General features: G+C 40.5%; 1 protein-coding gene across 2 annotated transcripts in view; it reads left to right on the top strand.

The window, feature by feature from the left end:
• Positions 1–17,090, top strand: part of VWF (von Willebrand factor) — a 145,581-nt gene that overhangs the window by 32,556 nt on the left and 95,935 nt on the right. For both annotated transcript variants that reach the window (XM_084508850.1, XM_084508851.1), the window contains exons 11-18: positions 1,846–1,982; positions 3,354–3,492; positions 4,107–4,207; positions 7,692–7,887; positions 8,840–9,055; positions 13,841–14,081; positions 14,927–15,021; positions 16,607–16,767. In XM_084508850.1, coding sequence (XP_084364976.1) covers positions 1,846–1,982; positions 3,354–3,492; positions 4,107–4,207; positions 7,692–7,887; positions 8,840–9,055; positions 13,841–14,081; positions 14,927–15,021; positions 16,607–16,767 — 1,286 coding nt within the window. The remainder of the gene's footprint in view (positions 1–1,845; positions 1,983–3,353; positions 3,493–4,106; positions 4,208–7,691; positions 7,888–8,839; positions 9,056–13,840; positions 14,082–14,926; positions 15,022–16,606; positions 16,768–17,090) is intronic.

Genomic DNA, 17,090 nt, shown 5'->3' with positions numbered 1-17,090 from the left:
GTTCAGTGAGTACTAGATTTTTCTTAGGGTGAATCAGAGCAGTGAAACACTGGGGCTTCTCAGGAAGTTAACGCTGAATATTATGGAGAAGAGCAAAATTTCCTTTTGGCATTCATTAGGCAGAACTTCCACGAGACTCAAAGGCAGTGGAGAGAAAGTCATGGGCTTAACCTGCCAAACTGTAACATTAAACTTTCTCCATCCTTTGTCAGCGCTGTCAATGCAGGCCCAGCACCTGAACTTTGTTCTAGGCAAGGAGAAACCCCTTGTTTGCAGTAGGAACATCTCTATGTGTAAAGCTCATATGAAAGACTTTGTTTGTAGGACAAAGTTTGAAGTTGGAACCTTCCTAATGTATTTGCAGAGGCTGTAGCATAGCAGGGGGCTATATCCCAGCTGTGTGTCCTGAATACTGCAGTCCTGAAACTGGAAAGCCACAACGTACAAAAATATGTTAAGATGTTGAAATGTTTCAATAGCTTCTTTTTGTAGAAGTGTGGGCAAGACAGACTTTTGTATTATTCTGTAAGGACTTTAGATTTAGCTATTATAACTATAGATTTATTTTTAGCTTTATGTATTTTACTCTATTTAGTTTGTTAATTAAGATAGTGGTTGAGAATAATTATCTGCATAAATTCTGCCCTTGGAAGAACTCCATCTGTGATTGTCTTCCAGCTCTTCATTCTGATAAAGTACATGTATTCTTACTTTAATGTTAGAAGAAGTTACTGGTATTCAAGGCAGCCCAACAAGGGAATCAACACTTATTTTGGGTCTGTGTTAAAGAAGGCCATTGTGAAGGAAGCTTTCAGACACTGTCGCCTTTATAAAACCATACTGTAATGCTATAAAAGCACAAGCAGATTGACAAAGACATGGCTGTCAGTCTGCCAGGACAAAACTGTGTAACATATATAGAAAATGAAGTACCTCTGCAGAAGAAGAGCAGTGAGAGTTCAAAAAGTATTGCTACAAATTTTGATCTTTAGCTCTGTAAAAACTCCTGCATTCTGCGATCAGGTCTGTGGGTGCAGATATGTGACTCTGGTCTAAGAAAAAGTGTTTTTCAAGTGTACTAAGCCAAGATGTTGCAAGCCCTTGCATAGGCGTAAAGGGGCTCTGTGACCCAGAGCACAACACTGTCAGTGCAGCTGGGGAATCCTGAGGACCTTTCTCAGCTCTGCCACAAATGGGCTGTAGCGATCTTGGACATTAGCACTTCCACCCTCTGTGCATCAGTTTCCTCATTTTATAAAGCAGGAAACTTGGTTGCTACATAAAAGGGAGTAGGGAATGTTGTTTAAAATTGGCTAGTGCCATCAGCATCCATTAGTTAGGTTCAGATTAAAATACCTTAAGGTAAATTTTAATTAGACTAAAACCTTCAGTTCAAAGTTCAAGAAACTAGTTTACTTAAACTGGTGTGATTTGTGTATAAGCCAGCCAGAAGAAACATTGAGAAGCTGTGCTGATTTCTCAGGGCCACGCAGGTATATACCACAGAAGAATCAAATTCACTTCAGTGCAGGGAACTAAGGCCTTCTCTGATGTCCTCGTAAGCTTCCTTTTGAAGCATTGGATAGGCTTTTCTGTGGACATGAATTTCAGTTCTTGAATGTGATTTATACCATGTTTCCCAGCTTTTGTTGGCGCCGCTGTTGCTACTGGTAATGACTTACAGGAATAAACAGTGAGATAAGCATCTTGTCCGTGCTCTCTAGCCTGCAGGGGACATGGTGTCTGTGCAGCCACCCGACTGCTGTTCCCCTTCCATGGCATGGTAGGACAGGATTTTACTCAAAGCTTGCACCGGGGTGATTAACTGCTCTACATGTTTTCCAGGGGAGTGCTCTGTCACCGGCCAATCCCATTTCAAAACCTTTGACAACAAGTATTTCACCTTCAGTGGGATTTGCCAGTACTTATTTGCCAAAGACTGTGTGGAAAATTCCTTTTCTGTTATCATCGAGACTGTCCAGGTAACAGCAGTTTTGGCCTGTGCATGTGCATGCTCTTGAGAGAGCGGGAAGGGCTGTGGAAGTATGATACAAGTTGCAGATGCACAGACAAACAGAAGTAATTTTCCTATGAAATAATCAGTTTAAATAACAGATGCAGTCTTTCTCCTTGGTTAATAGGCTGCCATTCTCAGGAGCCTACCTGGAGATTCAAATTTATAATGTGATTTGGAGAATGAGCTTCTGCTGTCTCTCTGGCAGCCGAGAAAATGCACACAGGAGAAGGTGCACCCCTTACTAAGCTCCCTGAAGGCTAGTGGCTCACCAGCACCTACGGAAAATGCATTTCCTCAGACACTGAGTGGGGTGCAGTGGCAGAGTAACATCGTGGGTTACTTTTCATTTGGTTAAGTAGCTGGATCATTGCTATTGCTCTCTGGCCTCTCAGCACCTCCTGGCATTCTCCACTGCTTCCCCTGAAGAAAGTGAGAAAGGCAACTGAATGGTCAGAGAATGGAGACAGGTTGGAAAGGAAGCTGGACCAAAATGGGGAGGGAAGGAAACACTGTAGGGGGTGTCACGGAGAGGTGAAGCCTGTCTTTAAGCTGATTGACTGGTTGCGTGTGGGAAGAGGTGAATGAGCTTGGAGACTGGAAGGGTTCTGAATCAGGAACAGGGGTGGGACCTACAGACAGGGAGAGGTGCGGCTGAGTCAGGAGATTTATAGGAGCGAGGAGAAGTATCGGTCTGCCTTGCAGGAGGAGAGGAAAGAGGCACAGGGCACAAGCAACAGAGGAGCTGCAGGCTTCAGAGGAATGGGGGTGTGACGGATATACACACCATCTACGTCTGTAGCCTACATCAGAAAGCTCTGATAATGCATCTCTGAGTCATCTGTGTTTGGAAATTTGCAAAACATGTTTCCATTGAAACTGCTTTCGAAACCAGGGAGGAAAACTGGGGCTTTGTTCCTCATCTGCATAACCCACAACTGGTAAAATAAACACCCTATCAGTCCTGGGTGTGAACTGGGTAGTGTGAACTTCAGGGCTCTTTCCCAGGGTGATGGGCTCTGAGGTGGATTGCTTGCCCCTACAGCAGTGAGACCAGCGCAGGCTGCCCTAGTGTCCTGCTGACACTGCTGCAGTGTAGTTTCTGCAGACTGCTTTCCAGGCCAGGAGGTGCAGAAAGCTCCCTGGTGTGTGGTTAACAGCATAATGGAGCAAAGACTGCCAGCCTGGTGTTTGTGGGCTTCAGAGGCTAGGTCTGTAAAACCATCGAGGCGCTTAACACCTCCTGAATTAGATGTTGAAATGCCTTTTGTGAGCCTGGGGCTAAGTCACCAGTAAAGTGAAATACTGAGGTTCATGGCACATTTTCACTTCTCTGTAGTGTGCAGACGATCCTGATGCTGTATGCACTCGCTCAGCTTCTGTCCGAATCCAAGATATGGACAACAGCCTGATTAAAATGAAACATGGAGGAGGAATTTCACTGAATGGACAAGACATACAGATTCCTTTGCTACAAGGTGTGTTTGTGTGGGATAACTGGCTAGCCACTAAAAGTGTCCCCTTTGTTAGTCTTTTCTGGGTCAGTTCTATCAAAATGTGTTTTCCATACCAAATTATCACTTGCTGCCTCTGTATTTCCGTGTTCTAGAAGTTCTGTCATTCCAGCTTCTCCAGCTGACACATTTTGGGTCAGCACTTCTAAAAGTCAGCAGAATTAAGTTGGTCTGGATTTGGGTGATGTTGAAAACTGCTATTGGTATATTAATTATTAATATTATTATTATTTTCTAAATAATATGTATATATACAGAAGCTTAAAATCCCACCAGTTATCTAGCAAAATGTCAAAATTAATACTTAATATTCTTTTTTTCAGAATGCACATTGTAGGGCTCCTAAGTACTGTAAAGCAGAGCCTATGGACAAGTTAACACAATTGTAATCTGCTGAGCAGGCACAAAGTTTGGGAAGCCTGAAGGGGGATAGTTTGTGCTCCTTGCTTTGGCAGACCTGTGTGCCCCTGTTGCCCTGCTTTGTGGCAGCTACCCTGTTGTTCTGTTCAGAGGGCTGCAGCAGTCCCAGAGAATGAAATGATGCATCTAGACTTGGCTGACACTGTGGTTGCCTTAAGGTGCCCTTCGGATCCAACACATGATGAGGACTTCGGTTCGCCTTACCTATGGGGAAGATTTGCAGATTGACTGGGATGGCCATGGTGAACTCCTTGTGAAGGTTATCTTTCTCACGTTCTTTCTGTCTGCTTTATTTCTGTCTTTTCACTACCTCTTGTCCCACCCAAACATGTACAGAAATTTTCTTGTCTGAAGTGAGAAATTGTTTTCTGTTGCATGGTAGAAATTCCATTCTCCTTTGCTACCCCCAGAGCAATATACATGTCCTTTTGTATTCCAGAAACAAATATTTTCATCCTACAGCAGCGTGGTAGCTCTCTTTTTTTTTTTTTTCTTTTTTTTTTTTCCCCTCATTTTTGTGCAATGACAGCCATTATTAACCATGAATAGTTTTATGTTTTGTTCAGCAGATATCCTCCAAACTGAATTTTTTGTTTTCATTAGCTTTGACTGTCCTTTCTATAGCAATGGATTCATATGGCTTAAAATAAGGGAAGAATGTGGCTCCAGGGACACAGTTATTTATAATTTCCAGGAAAGATCAATTAACTGGTACAATATATGTTGCATGCCTCTTCTACTCTGAGGAATGTTTAATGTCAGTCTTGATTATCAATTAGGATTTGCCTGTGCTGCAGACAGCAGTAGAATGCTCAAACCAGTTTTAAAATAAATGAACTGTAAAGGAAGCAGTTTAGCTGCAGTAACAGAAAGTTTCATGCAGCAATCTTTTATGTATATATATATACACAATTATATACAAATATATATATTTGTCTGTTGTAAGCTGCAGAGTAAGTTGCAGATCAGAAAATCCTGTGAGGGAGGGGAATAAGGGTGTTTACTGTGGAATATTCTCCTGATAGCTAATAAGCCAACACACACACCTGACCCTGATCCAATGGCTTCTGGAATCTCTGGAATGCTTAAATTGTGAAACCCCATACCAAGAGATACTGTAGCTCAAATAAATGAGAACGAGGTCCTGGCTGAGTTATGTGAAAGGTCAGGTTACATAGCCACAATGAGCTGCAGTGGTCTTTGCATCTGCCAAGAAGATAAACAACAACTTAGACTAAGTCATCCATCACCCTCCTGCTTGTACAAGAAACAGTATTTCTTTAGATTGGTAGGCCCTGGGGACTGCAAATGTTATCTCTGAGGGCCGTACTTGCTCCTTCAGAAGTGTGAGTCTGCTCTTAGCATTGCTTCCTGGTGTGCAGACCTGCAGGCTACCGGCACTAAGCCAGCCAAGGCATGCTCCCACGTGTTGTAGGGCGGCTGTGGACCCGTATCCTCGTGCTGTTCTTGTGTGGAGGAGTGCTTAACCACAAGCCCTATGTATCTGAGCCCTGCTTGTAAATGGAGCTCTGCAGCTGAACCCTGTGTGGGGCAGTTTTGCTCAATGTTTAATGAAGAAAACTGTTTTCCCAGAGATGATGTTTTTACCAAGCAATGAGATTTGCCATTTCAGAACCATGGTATGGCTTTTACCTTCTCCTTGCCTGCCCTGAAATCGGTCTGAAATGTTATATCTGGCACAAGCATAATGTTCATCAAAGCTCATTCAGGAGTGTGCACAAGAGTTGAAAGGACAACAGGGAAGAAAGACCAGGAATAAGTTTGGAAAGCACATGTGTAGGTTTTATTGTTGTATTGATCTGGTCAGAGACCCATATAGCCTAGCAAATTCTTCCTTAGAGATAAAACAAATCTTATTTTCTGCTCCAGATCCTTTTACTTTGAAAGCAGCGGAAGTTTCTCCAACTGTCTGCATTTATTCAGTTCTTCTCTGAGTTCCCTCCTTTGTTACGTATCTGAAGCATCTTTTTAATTGCTTTTAGAGAGTTAAATTGTGCTGCATTTGTAGGCTGACTGTTGCCAAATGTTTCTGACAATTCATGGAAGTGATACACTTCCATTACATCAGCCAGTCTTGTGGCAAAAAAAAAAAAAAAAAGAAAAAAGAAAAAAACAAACAACAACATCAAACAAACAAGCAAACAAAAAACAAAACAACAAAAAAAACCCCTATTGTGTATTCCTCAAGAAGCACCCCCCCTCCTTTCTGTGACCACTTGATACTTGTGATTCAAGCTTCCATTCAAGTATCAGTGTTTTGAAAATTTGTCAGAATTCGGATTTGTTTGAAGCATTATGTGTCTATGAAGTACATGTACATGAAGTACATGTCTATGAAGTACATAGACATTATGTGTCTATGAACTACAATGGAAATACTGTCCTTGGACATCGGAGCAATAAGAGTACATATACTCCAAGAATTCATGATTGTTCTTTTTGATGCTTTGTATTTATTCTCTGACCTCTGTGTTTTAAGGGAGGTTAGTATTAGGTTATATATTGGAGAATGTTTTAATATTTATTTTTTAATCATACAGAACAAGAATTTTCTTCAAAAATGTTTTGTTCTAGCTTTTTTGGTTTCTGTTTCACTATTTACCCTTGCCAGCGTGATTAAGAGCACTCTAGAAAATGCATGCAGAGCTACTGGAGCATTAAAGCACTGAGTTAGCTTCCAAGGAAAGTTGGCAATATTTGTGATGTATCAGATCTCTACATCTACTATAAACTGACAATTCTTACTGAAATAAAAGATATTGACACATTCCTATTAATAATATTGTTTCCTCCTGTGTGTTTCTAAGTTTAGGGTCCCATTTCAAATGTCTCTTGGTTTGCACAAAGAATAAGGCAGGGTAAAAAGTACATTGCTCTATGGGTTTCTTGCAATGTTTCTTTTAGTGTGTGATAAATTTCTCTAGGTGGGAGGAAGTTCTAATGTGAGGTAATGTAGCTTTGGGATAGTGCTCTCTTCTTTATTTTAATAACATTTCTTTACATTAAGGGAAACAACTCCAACATTGTTTCTATTTTGTCACAAAACAATCTGTTTAAATATTCTTCATCTTAAAATTTTATTTTAAAATGTGAAATGGTTTCAGGTGCTGTATCTTTTCCCAAACTACTATTCCATTAGTAATATAATCATCTCATGTGGGAATGGTTTTGAAGTAAAAGAAGTGAGATTTAGACTAGATATTAGGAGGAAATTCTTTACTCAGAGGGTGGTAAGGCACTGGAGCAGGTTCCCAGAGAAGTTGTGGGTGCCCCAGATGAGAGGTTGCAACTAGATTATCTTTAACATCCCTTCCAACCCAAGCCATTCTATGATTCAGTGATCTCACTATATTCAAAAATGCCACACATACTCCCCTGCCATCATCCTGTTCATTTATATGAATGAAAAGAGAAAAAGAGGGAAAGATTACACTAGACTGCTCATTAAGGCACAAAAGCAAGCCATTATTTCTCCTATTCACCCTCAGTTACCATCTGAAGTTATCACTGTAGCATGCAAAAATTTTCCTGCAGCTACTAATAATAGCATTTTTGTGAGTAGTTTAAAGACGTAATACAATGAAATTGCATCTAGAGTGCTTTAGAATATATTTTAGAAATTCTTTGATTGTTAAACTGTGTATGGTTCATTCTTTAGAAAATTTTGCTCTACAGTAGTGATCTGTTCTGGAAGATGACCAGGCTAACATTGTGTACCTTAGTTGTCTCCAGTGTATACCGAAAGAATGTGCGGGCTATGTGGAAACTACAATGGAAATCAAGGGGATGATTTTCTTACACCTTCTGGCATGGTGGAAACTCTTCTGGAAGACTTTGGAAACTCCTGGAAGCTGAATGCAGACTGCCAAGACTTGTTAAAGCAAGACAATGACCCCTGCAATCTCAATCCTCATTTAGGTACTGAACTCCATCCAAAATTAACATGTCCTGTTGTGCAACAACCTGTGATCTTCTATTGTATGTAATAGAGGAAAAAAATAATAAAAAAAGAAAAAGGGGGAAAACAAAATAAACTCCAATTAATGCATTCTTACTGTGGAAAATGTAATGTTTTGTGAAAATTTAAAACAAAAGTCGGTAATGTGAGATCATGCTACCATTCAGTTTGAATGACAGTCCCAGTTAGACCATTACAACCACTCCACAAATGTGTGCCACTGATAGCAATACATTCTCCACCCTCTGGGTGGACAGAACACCCGTCCTTTTCATTCCTAAGGTGTCCTTGCACCTTAGACACTTTTCTCAATCCCTTGTCTTCCTGATCTTACTGCATCCCAACAGTCAGCTTCCCTCTTCTCTGTGCTGCTTGGCTGTCCTGCTGGGACACTGGAAGCAATTCTCAGAGCAATCTTCTTGTGCCAGGTGTTACAACAGGCTCCAATTTCTGGGAAAAGCAAGCACACAGCAAATTTTGTGGCCATAGACCAGATCAGGCACTGTTGATTTGTGAGTGGAGTGCAGCCTAGGAGGTTTAATTTTACAAATATAAAAAGCAGCAGAAAGCAGGGGCCCTGTAAAAGGAAGCACAGCACCAGAAATAGTGGTAACAAAATATAAAAGTATTGCTTTTCCTTGATTTGGTTTACTAGTGAAACATTATTCATTTAGTGGAGCTCATGACTTATGAGCTATGATGCTATCTATGCCTATTTGATCCTATTTTATTCTTCTGTTCTTTTTTTTTTGTTTGTTTGTGGTTTGTTTTGTTTGTTTGTTTGTTTGTGTTTTTTTTTTTTTTTTTTTTCCACAAAAGCAAAAGCAAATGCTTACTGTGTCTCTTCTATGTTTTGTTGAAAACCACCGATTGATTTGATGCATGCACATCATTTTTCTCTTTTCAATTTAGCCAAATATGCTGAGGAATCCTGCTCAGTTCTGATGTCTTCTGTGTTTGAACCCTGTCACCGTGAAGTCAGTCCCATTCCCTACATGAAGAACTGCCGCTTTGATGTTTGCTCTTGCTCCAATGGCAAGGATTGTTTGTGCTCTGCGATTGCTAATTATGCAGCAGCATGTGCTAGGAAAAATGTTCTGGTCCAGTGGAGAGAACCCAACTTGTGCCGTAAGTGAAATGCTCCTAAAAATTACTTGCTTTCCTTTTCTTGGAGGAATTTCTTGCAGATGCTGAATGATATATCTAGAATGAGATGATTTCTGCACTTTGCCAAATATTTCATTTAGAAATGTTGAGAGAATACATCTTTCCTCCGGTCCAACAACAATGCAAGAACTGTTTGCAAAAACTGTTCAGCAGTGAGGGAGAAACAGTCATCTGAGAAGCCTCAAAATTTTGACTGGATTTCCATTTTCTGCTGCATTTAAGTTTCAGCTACTCATCTGAAAACTTTTTGCATGTCCCAGGGTGGGAATCTCCAAGAGATTTGTAGTAATGTAGCTTTTCTGCTACCTTTGATGCCCAGGCTTCCCCAGCTCCTGACCATAGCAGAAGTTGAGGGTATGGAGAAAGCAAAAATGCAGGTACTCAGTCAGGTGGTGTCATAGAACATAACTGTGAAATTATAGATTCATTTTTTGTCAGAAGGGACCTCTATCAGTCTTCTGCTTACAACAGGGCTAATTTACAGCAGATTTCCTAGGGCCTTGCCTAGGCTGTTTTTGAATATCTCCAAGAACAGAGATCCTGCAACCTTTTTGGCACCTGTACCAGTGTTTGAAGAACTCGCTGGGAGTTTGATTACCACCTTGTCATCCTCTCAGAGGTCTGAGATCTATGTCAAATCTTATTTTCATGTACATCATTCAGCTAGTGGGTGAACATCATTTTGCTGACCACACTTGAGCTCCTTTACTTCTTCACCTTGTAAATTCTGATATGATTTGGAAGCTGGTTCAAGATGACAGCCTGAAACTTGATTATCTGCCTGTGAATTGTATCACTGAGCACAACAAACAGCTTTGGCTGTGGCATTTTGTGTAGACATTTAATTCCTATGAGAATCAACAAGAGTTGAGTTTTGAATTCCCCTATGGATCATTTACAGCACCCCACCTGTAGTAAGTGGCAACCCTGGTTCAAAGGCTGGCAGTCTAAAAGATGAGATGTTGCAGGAGCATAAAAAAAAATTCAGACTGCAGATTTGAGGAAATGGAGTAACAAAATGTTTTTGCATAGATCAGTCCAGTGCAAGATTAATAGCCAAACTGCTAAGAAGCTGGAACAGAAGGCGCACACACTTTTTATTTATTGCTTGCCTTTCTGTTACGTCAGTATGGTAGGAAAAAAATCCATTGCAATGGAATTTTGATGGACACATGCACACTTTTCCCCATAAATGTTTGTGAAATTGATATTTTTCCATTTTCCCAAACAACTTTTCTATTAAGGAAAGAAGACAATTGAGAATTTTGATGAAAAGCATGTAGGCTTGCAAGCCTTCCAGATCTGTTTCATACTTCTTCCCAAACTGAGGCTGGAAAAAACATTTATAAACACAGTGTGTAGAAATTAGGAGGGAGAGGGAGGGGTAGATAGAGAGAAAGGTCACTGGTGTTCCATTTGATAGGATCTGTACCTGTAGGGACAGTGGCTATAGCTTCTGCAAGCTGGATAGTATTTACTGCGAATGAGAACGAAACCAGTTTATATTAAACTGCTGCATGGTTTCATAATATTTTACCTAATTTATGTAAATGTTCAGATAGTGGAACAATAATGTAATAAAAATCCTTTTAAAAATGAGCAGGTCTGGAGGTTGAAAGAAAGTGCAGCGATAATGCACCATCGTTCTTTCTGTAATTGAACAAGTCAATTTTCGCAATTAATCTTTAATAGTGCAGTGCTGCTTCCTCTTCTCTGTGCATTACAGAGCGCTTTATGCTCTCATAAAGTGACAATTTCCCTGATTGCAGATCCATCAGTCCCCATTAAATAATCCCGATGCTCCAGAAATCTCCTGTCACATGAAGGAGAACATACCCTCTTTTAATGGGCTGGAGATGTGAACATGCAAGTTGTGTAATTTGTGCTGATGGGGGTGCACTAAACAAGTGCTCCATTTCTACATTGGTCAACTGAGATTCAGTTTTTTGGGAATGACTTGACAGAAATCTTTTGCTTGATTTGAAGTGGCAGGGAAGTAAGTCATTAGCATGGCACAGTATTTCTGCTTCCTATCAAGCTAACAAACACATTCATCTCCCATGTCTCTGAAATGATTTTTGTTTGATTAAGAGCTGACTCCTGCCCTTGCAGCCTACTGTGAATAACCAGTCGAGCCAGTTTTTTGTGGTGTGTGGAAGGAGCAGATAGGCAATAAAGTCAAGGTCTGTGTCACCGATGCACAGCATGCCTCTTGTGTGTGTGTATACATGTATGTATACATGTGTGTGTCTACATATGTATGTATGTGTATAGTGTTTGGTGGCAAAGGAGAAGCAATAAACAATTCCCTAGATCTTTCTTCAGGTTTTAGGGACCTATTGATCATCCCAATATTTTCCCATATCTGGTGGGGGTAGGCTGGTTGCTTATTTTGTTTGCATGGCTTCTGTGAGAGGATTTGTATGGTAGATCCAGGAGTGCTGGATCTGAGCAGCATTTGAGAATGATTGCATTGCATTGTGGGGCTCAGCATACCAGCTGGTGCTGATGGAGCAACTGTGTTAAGTCTGCCACGGTGAGTCTTTTTGCAGAGCCTCTGACCTAGATGTGACTGTTTTCATTTTGTACTACCCAAGAAACTGGTAAGGACTTATGTCTCTTTCACTCTGGGTTGAAAGCCTGTCCACAAGAAGCTGTATGAACAACCTCACAAACAGAAATTTTCCAATGATTTCCCACTATTTGCATCTTATCCCCAGGATACGCTGAGCTTTAGAGCACAGCATTGAACTATTGAGTTTTATAGCAGGCATCAGTAGAATGACTAGATGCACCTCGCCTTTTCCTCTAATTTTCCTGGCAATAAGGGGATTTTTTTTTTTTTTTTTCCAGTGATGGTGTTATTACAAAGTGTACAGACAGCAGTCCCCTCCCAGGTCAGTTGTCTTGCCCTTTTGCTGTTAAAAACAGATGCTGCTGAGAGGTGATGCAGTAGTGTGGTGGGACTTGGAATGTGAATGTAGCCTTATGTAATTGAACCAGAAAACCAGAGGATGTTTTAAGTGTTAGGAAGTGCATGGGCAGGTAAGATGAGTTACAAAGCTTTAGCTAAAAAAGGGATCCACTGTAAACATGTCCTTGTAGGCAGGGAGTGTTACCACTAACTTGCACATGCCTTTAAAATGGTCTTCAGCCCTGACCTGTGCCTATTCAGTATTTGGTTTACCGCAGAGACTGTGTTCATGTAAGTGAGAAGCGCTGTTCAGTGAATAGCTGCCAAAGACTTCTATAACTGTGAGTGAACCTAGAGTCATCTATTTATTTCTGAGTTAGAAGGTACTTACTCTGCCTACTGTGTCGATAAGCACATATGCATTTCTAGGTTTTGTGTTGTGAAAGGAAGGTTAAATAGTTTGGACACAAGTCCCAAATCTGGGAGATCTCTGCTCTGAAGAAGGCTTCAAGTCACCTTTGATGCCTGTTGCCTGGATCCTCAAATTAGGGGTTTACAGTTTACACTCCCATGTCTGGATTACAGGTACCTCAATAAAGTTGGGAGGGGATATTGGTGCAACCACACCTCTCTACAGTAAATAGGAGTAATTCTTCATTTCAGAAGAATTTTGTGAATGTAAACATTAGGCATTTGATAGCATGTTAATCTTGCTTTGTGATCTTCAGTGTTACTTCTGCTCTGCCTTCAGCTGTGTAAGGTTGCAGGGTTTTAGCCTTGCTATATTTTTTTCTTTTACTGCCATTGCTGCTACATTTCCTGGGGATTTGTGATCACAGAACAGGGGGGCAGGAATTATTGTATCGTTCTGCAGGGATGACAGGAGAAAGAGCTGCCTTGGTTTGAAACCTTCATGTTGGTTTTTGCACAATACAAATGTGCCTACTTTTGTTTGCAGCTGCTTTCCTCACTCCACTGAACATCCTACTTCATAATCTTATGACCCTGGCCATTTGCTCTGGAAGGTTACTACAAACACGATAGGTTTTGTAAATCCTGGTTAATAGGAGGCCTGTGAAAAGCCCATGGTAATACTAACCTGTTTTCTCATCTTTTGAAATGTGTTGTCACAACTGCCACCTAGTGCTGATGCTGGTGTATGCAGAGGAGCTTCCCTCAAAATTAGTGCTGTAGAATTGAGTTAAATCTTTATAAACAAAGAATCCAGTATGCCTCCAAAGCCATAATGAGGTCTCCATAAAAATGAATTCATCATCAAAAACCATTAGTTTCCAAGGTTTGGCTCCGCAATCACTAAGTGACTTTGTTATTTGCACCTGTTTCCACAAACCCCTGAGAGCTGGGTTGTGAGGCTTTGTACTGTTGTAGTACAAAGGCAGAGACATACGTTTCTAATTATTTTGACCAAACTGTTTCTGACTATATTGAAAAGGAAGAGAAGTGTGTATGTGCCCATGACATTCTTGTCATGCTCCTGACTTGTAGATGCAAATAATGACAAAAATTGGACAGAGTCTGTGTTTTTCATTCTGGATGAAATTTTGTGGTTGGAATTCCATCACAGGGGTTGCAGTTAAGTCTCAACATTTATTGGAAACTGCACTTTGTAAAGTTTTGCTTGTTCATATAAGCAATGCCCTAGGCTTCAATATTATTACAGAGTTAAAAGAAAGCCACTGTAATACAGGCATCAATTGGTGAATAAATTGAGTAAATACATTTTAAATCCACAGCTTTACAGTCTGGGTTAGTCAGCTTTTGTTGGCTTTAGATCAAATTCCAATTTACTTCATGTGCACATATCTCAACAGCAATGACCTGTCCTGAAGGTCAAATTTACCGGCAATGTGGGACACCGTGCAACCAGACCTGCAGATCTCTGTCCTACCCAGATGAGGACTGCAATGAATTCTGCATGGAAGGCTGCTACTGTCCCCCTGGGCACTACCTGGATGAGAGCAAGGAGTGTGTACCAAAGTTCCAGTGTTCTTGTTACTATGATGGTGAGATCTTCCAACCAGAGGATGTCTTTTCAGATCATTACATCATGTGGTAAGTGCAGTGTTCATAATTTATCCCTATGTGCTGTGACTCAGAAATTTTTGGATAGTCTGACTAACTGATTTTGTTCCTTAGTTCCTTTACCGCTGCTGAAACTACATTAAAAGTGAACAAGATTTTGCCTCTAACCTAAATAAGTTTTGCTGTTTCATCTTTATCCATATTATTTCAAAAGCCACCTTAGTCAGAAAACAGGATATTAAGCCCTGTTCCATGAACAGTTCCCGACAGTTCAAAATGAAGTTCAGTTACTGACCATAGCTACTTTGTAAGCTTTTAAAATGACACTTTAATGTACTACAATATATTTCTTAAATGTTAAAACCTAATTACCTCTACCAAAGAGATAAATATTAAAAAGCATTTCTAATTGTTTAATTGAGTAGCGGTACACTGAGAGTAGTAATGTAATTGCTGAGTGGCTCACAGCAATTAGGTGGATCTCAATAAGCCCAGGTTTGGGAACAGTGTCTTCTCCTTTTCTCTTCTACCACAGAAGTCATATGTTGCAGGCTCTGAGTGGTCCCTTACCTCTCTCTGCAGTGGGCCTGACTACTGTCTTGCTCAGCTTCATGCCTGTGCAGATGCATGAGATTCAGTGGGATGGGAACTAGCATAAAGCTCGGCTACCATACTAGTACTTCACTGTGATTATCTTAAGGATAATCCAGCCTTTAACACTGGTAAACACAGTGGATGGAAAGCAACAGATCAGTTCAAATGACAGGTGTAATTTTGGTGCTCTCACTGGTTCATTGCAGGCCTGTCTGAAAACAACAGCATGAGTGAAAGCTATATGTCAATTTGTTAAACATAAATCTGTTTGCTTTTCTTAGCTATTGTGAAAATGGTTTAATGCACTGCAGTACAAACAAAGCTCCTGGTGCCTTCCTGCCAGATGTTTTCGCTGATGAGAGGCCATCTGCCAGAAGTTAGTATGCATTAATTTTTGTTATTATTTATTGTTGCATTTCTTTTTCCTCTTTGGTCTCATGGTAATTCAGGGTAGGGAAGAAGTATCGGAGATTGGAGTGCTGGTGCTGTTGTGAGTCTTCTTATTACTTCGTTGTTGTTACAGATAGAAATAAAATGTTTATATGGGATTATGCAGGGCTCATTTTGTCCCACCTCTCAAAATTATATTTAGCCAACCACCATTTCTTAGCAGTTGTAGAGGTTAAGGGGTTCTTTGGTGATCTGAGGCCCCCAGTTGCTGCTTGAGGATTGTATGACGTCACTAGCTAGCCGGCTTTATACCTCTTGCTTCTGACTAGCAAGGTCTTCTTTCCAGTGCAAAGGTTTTTTGTGGCCTGAAGGTTAGACTGTTACCATGCACCAAGTGTGCCTTCTGGCCATGAGGCATCTCACCGTAAAACCTCCCAGAGACTGAAAACTGCCTTGCTGAGCTAGGCATTGTGTTGGTCTGTGATTTTCTCTGGTTCATCACTGCTACCTGGATAGAGTTTATGGGATTGTGATGAGAGAGCAGGGTCTGAGACTGGATATCTCTCAGAGAGAACAGGGATAGTGGGGATTGGGTGAGGCCTGGAAATGTCCCTACAGTCACCAAGAGTAATCACAAATACAGCGTCTTCCACGGCATGTTGCCAAATGCACTTGCTCAGGGTGTTTGTAGAAAATTTTTGACTCATGACTTTGAGACAAAAGTTTGTTTGCGTTTGCTTCTTCTGATAAACTACCAGGCATCCTTACTGCCAAGTAAGGATGTGAAAAGCATCCTTAGTGCAGTGAAAAGCACTGAAAATCTGTCTGGTTGATACAGCACAGTGTCATGCTTAACATTTCTTGGTAGATCACCCATAACAGTGTTGCTGTCTGCCCCCCTTCAGGTAAAGTCTTATTAGGTGTATATCATGTTGACCTCTTACCAAACGCATGCTTTAATACTGTGAAGAAATAATTTTATTGAATAGGGTACATTAACACTTAACTTCTGAGAGGCATATTGCTAGCATCACTTGAAAAAGAATTCCTTGGGAAATTCTAATTTTCTATCAGAAACTGAAGTTTTGGAGTTTGAAAACTTAGTATTTAATCTAAGAGCATTGTTATTAACAGTCACCAATGCAGTTACACTCAGTTTTGGAGGTGGGTGTAAATGCAACAATATATGTTGCTGGTGTTTCTCAGAGCATCGTTTTTATGCTGATATGTGCACACTGTCTACAGGTTGAAATATGCTTCAAATTAAAGTGTGCTTGCAGCTCTAGTGCAATCTGGAGTCCAACTGTTTATTTCAATAAAATGGTATTTACCCTAATGCAGATCCTTTTGCTTCTATGTTAGAATACATACTTTTGTGCTAGCCTAACTGAGGTCACTCCAGAAAAGGGGTCTGTTACCTTTACATTGTCATGAATATTAGTGTAGTGGTATTGCCCTATTGTATACTCAAACTTTGTTTTCCAGCACCAGTGTTTACCCATCCTTTAGAAGAATACTTGCTAGTAATACTTGAGTTCTAATAGCGATTTTTGTAAATTTATTTCTAAAAGTAAAAAGGAGCTTGACATGCAGATCACCTATGGAAACATTTATCTGTCCTGCAAACAACCCAAGAGCTGAAGGGCTGGAGTGTGCCAAGACTTGCCAGAACTATGACTTGGAGTGCATCAGCCATGGCTGCATATCTGGATGCCTATGTCCAAAAGGCATGGTAAGCAGGCTTAACTGCGCCACAGGGAAGCAGACCTTCTTTTTATTGCCTTCATTATTTCCTATTGACAGTCTTCTTGCAGATTGGAAATATGAGGTTATGAAGCATTCCACAGTGACTCTGTGGTTTATGGCTGGCTTAAAATATATATATTAGGACAGGTGCTCACTCCTTCTAACTAGTATATCTGCATAGAAGATGAAGCTTGTAATAATTGATAATGAAATAGACAAAAAACACATTTTTTTTTCTTTAAGACAAATATATTCTTCCTTCATCTGTCCTCCCAAATGTTTCCTCAGTCTTGCTGAACATCCCTAGTC

This window comes from Aythya ferina (assembly GCF_964211825.1).
Source record: "Aythya ferina genome assembly, chromosome: 1".
Lineage (NCBI taxonomy): Eukaryota > Metazoa > Chordata > Aves > Anseriformes > Anatidae > Aythya > Aythya ferina.
The sequence above is the reverse complement of the archived record's forward strand: the minus strand, read 5'-3'. Positions and strand labels throughout refer to the sequence as shown.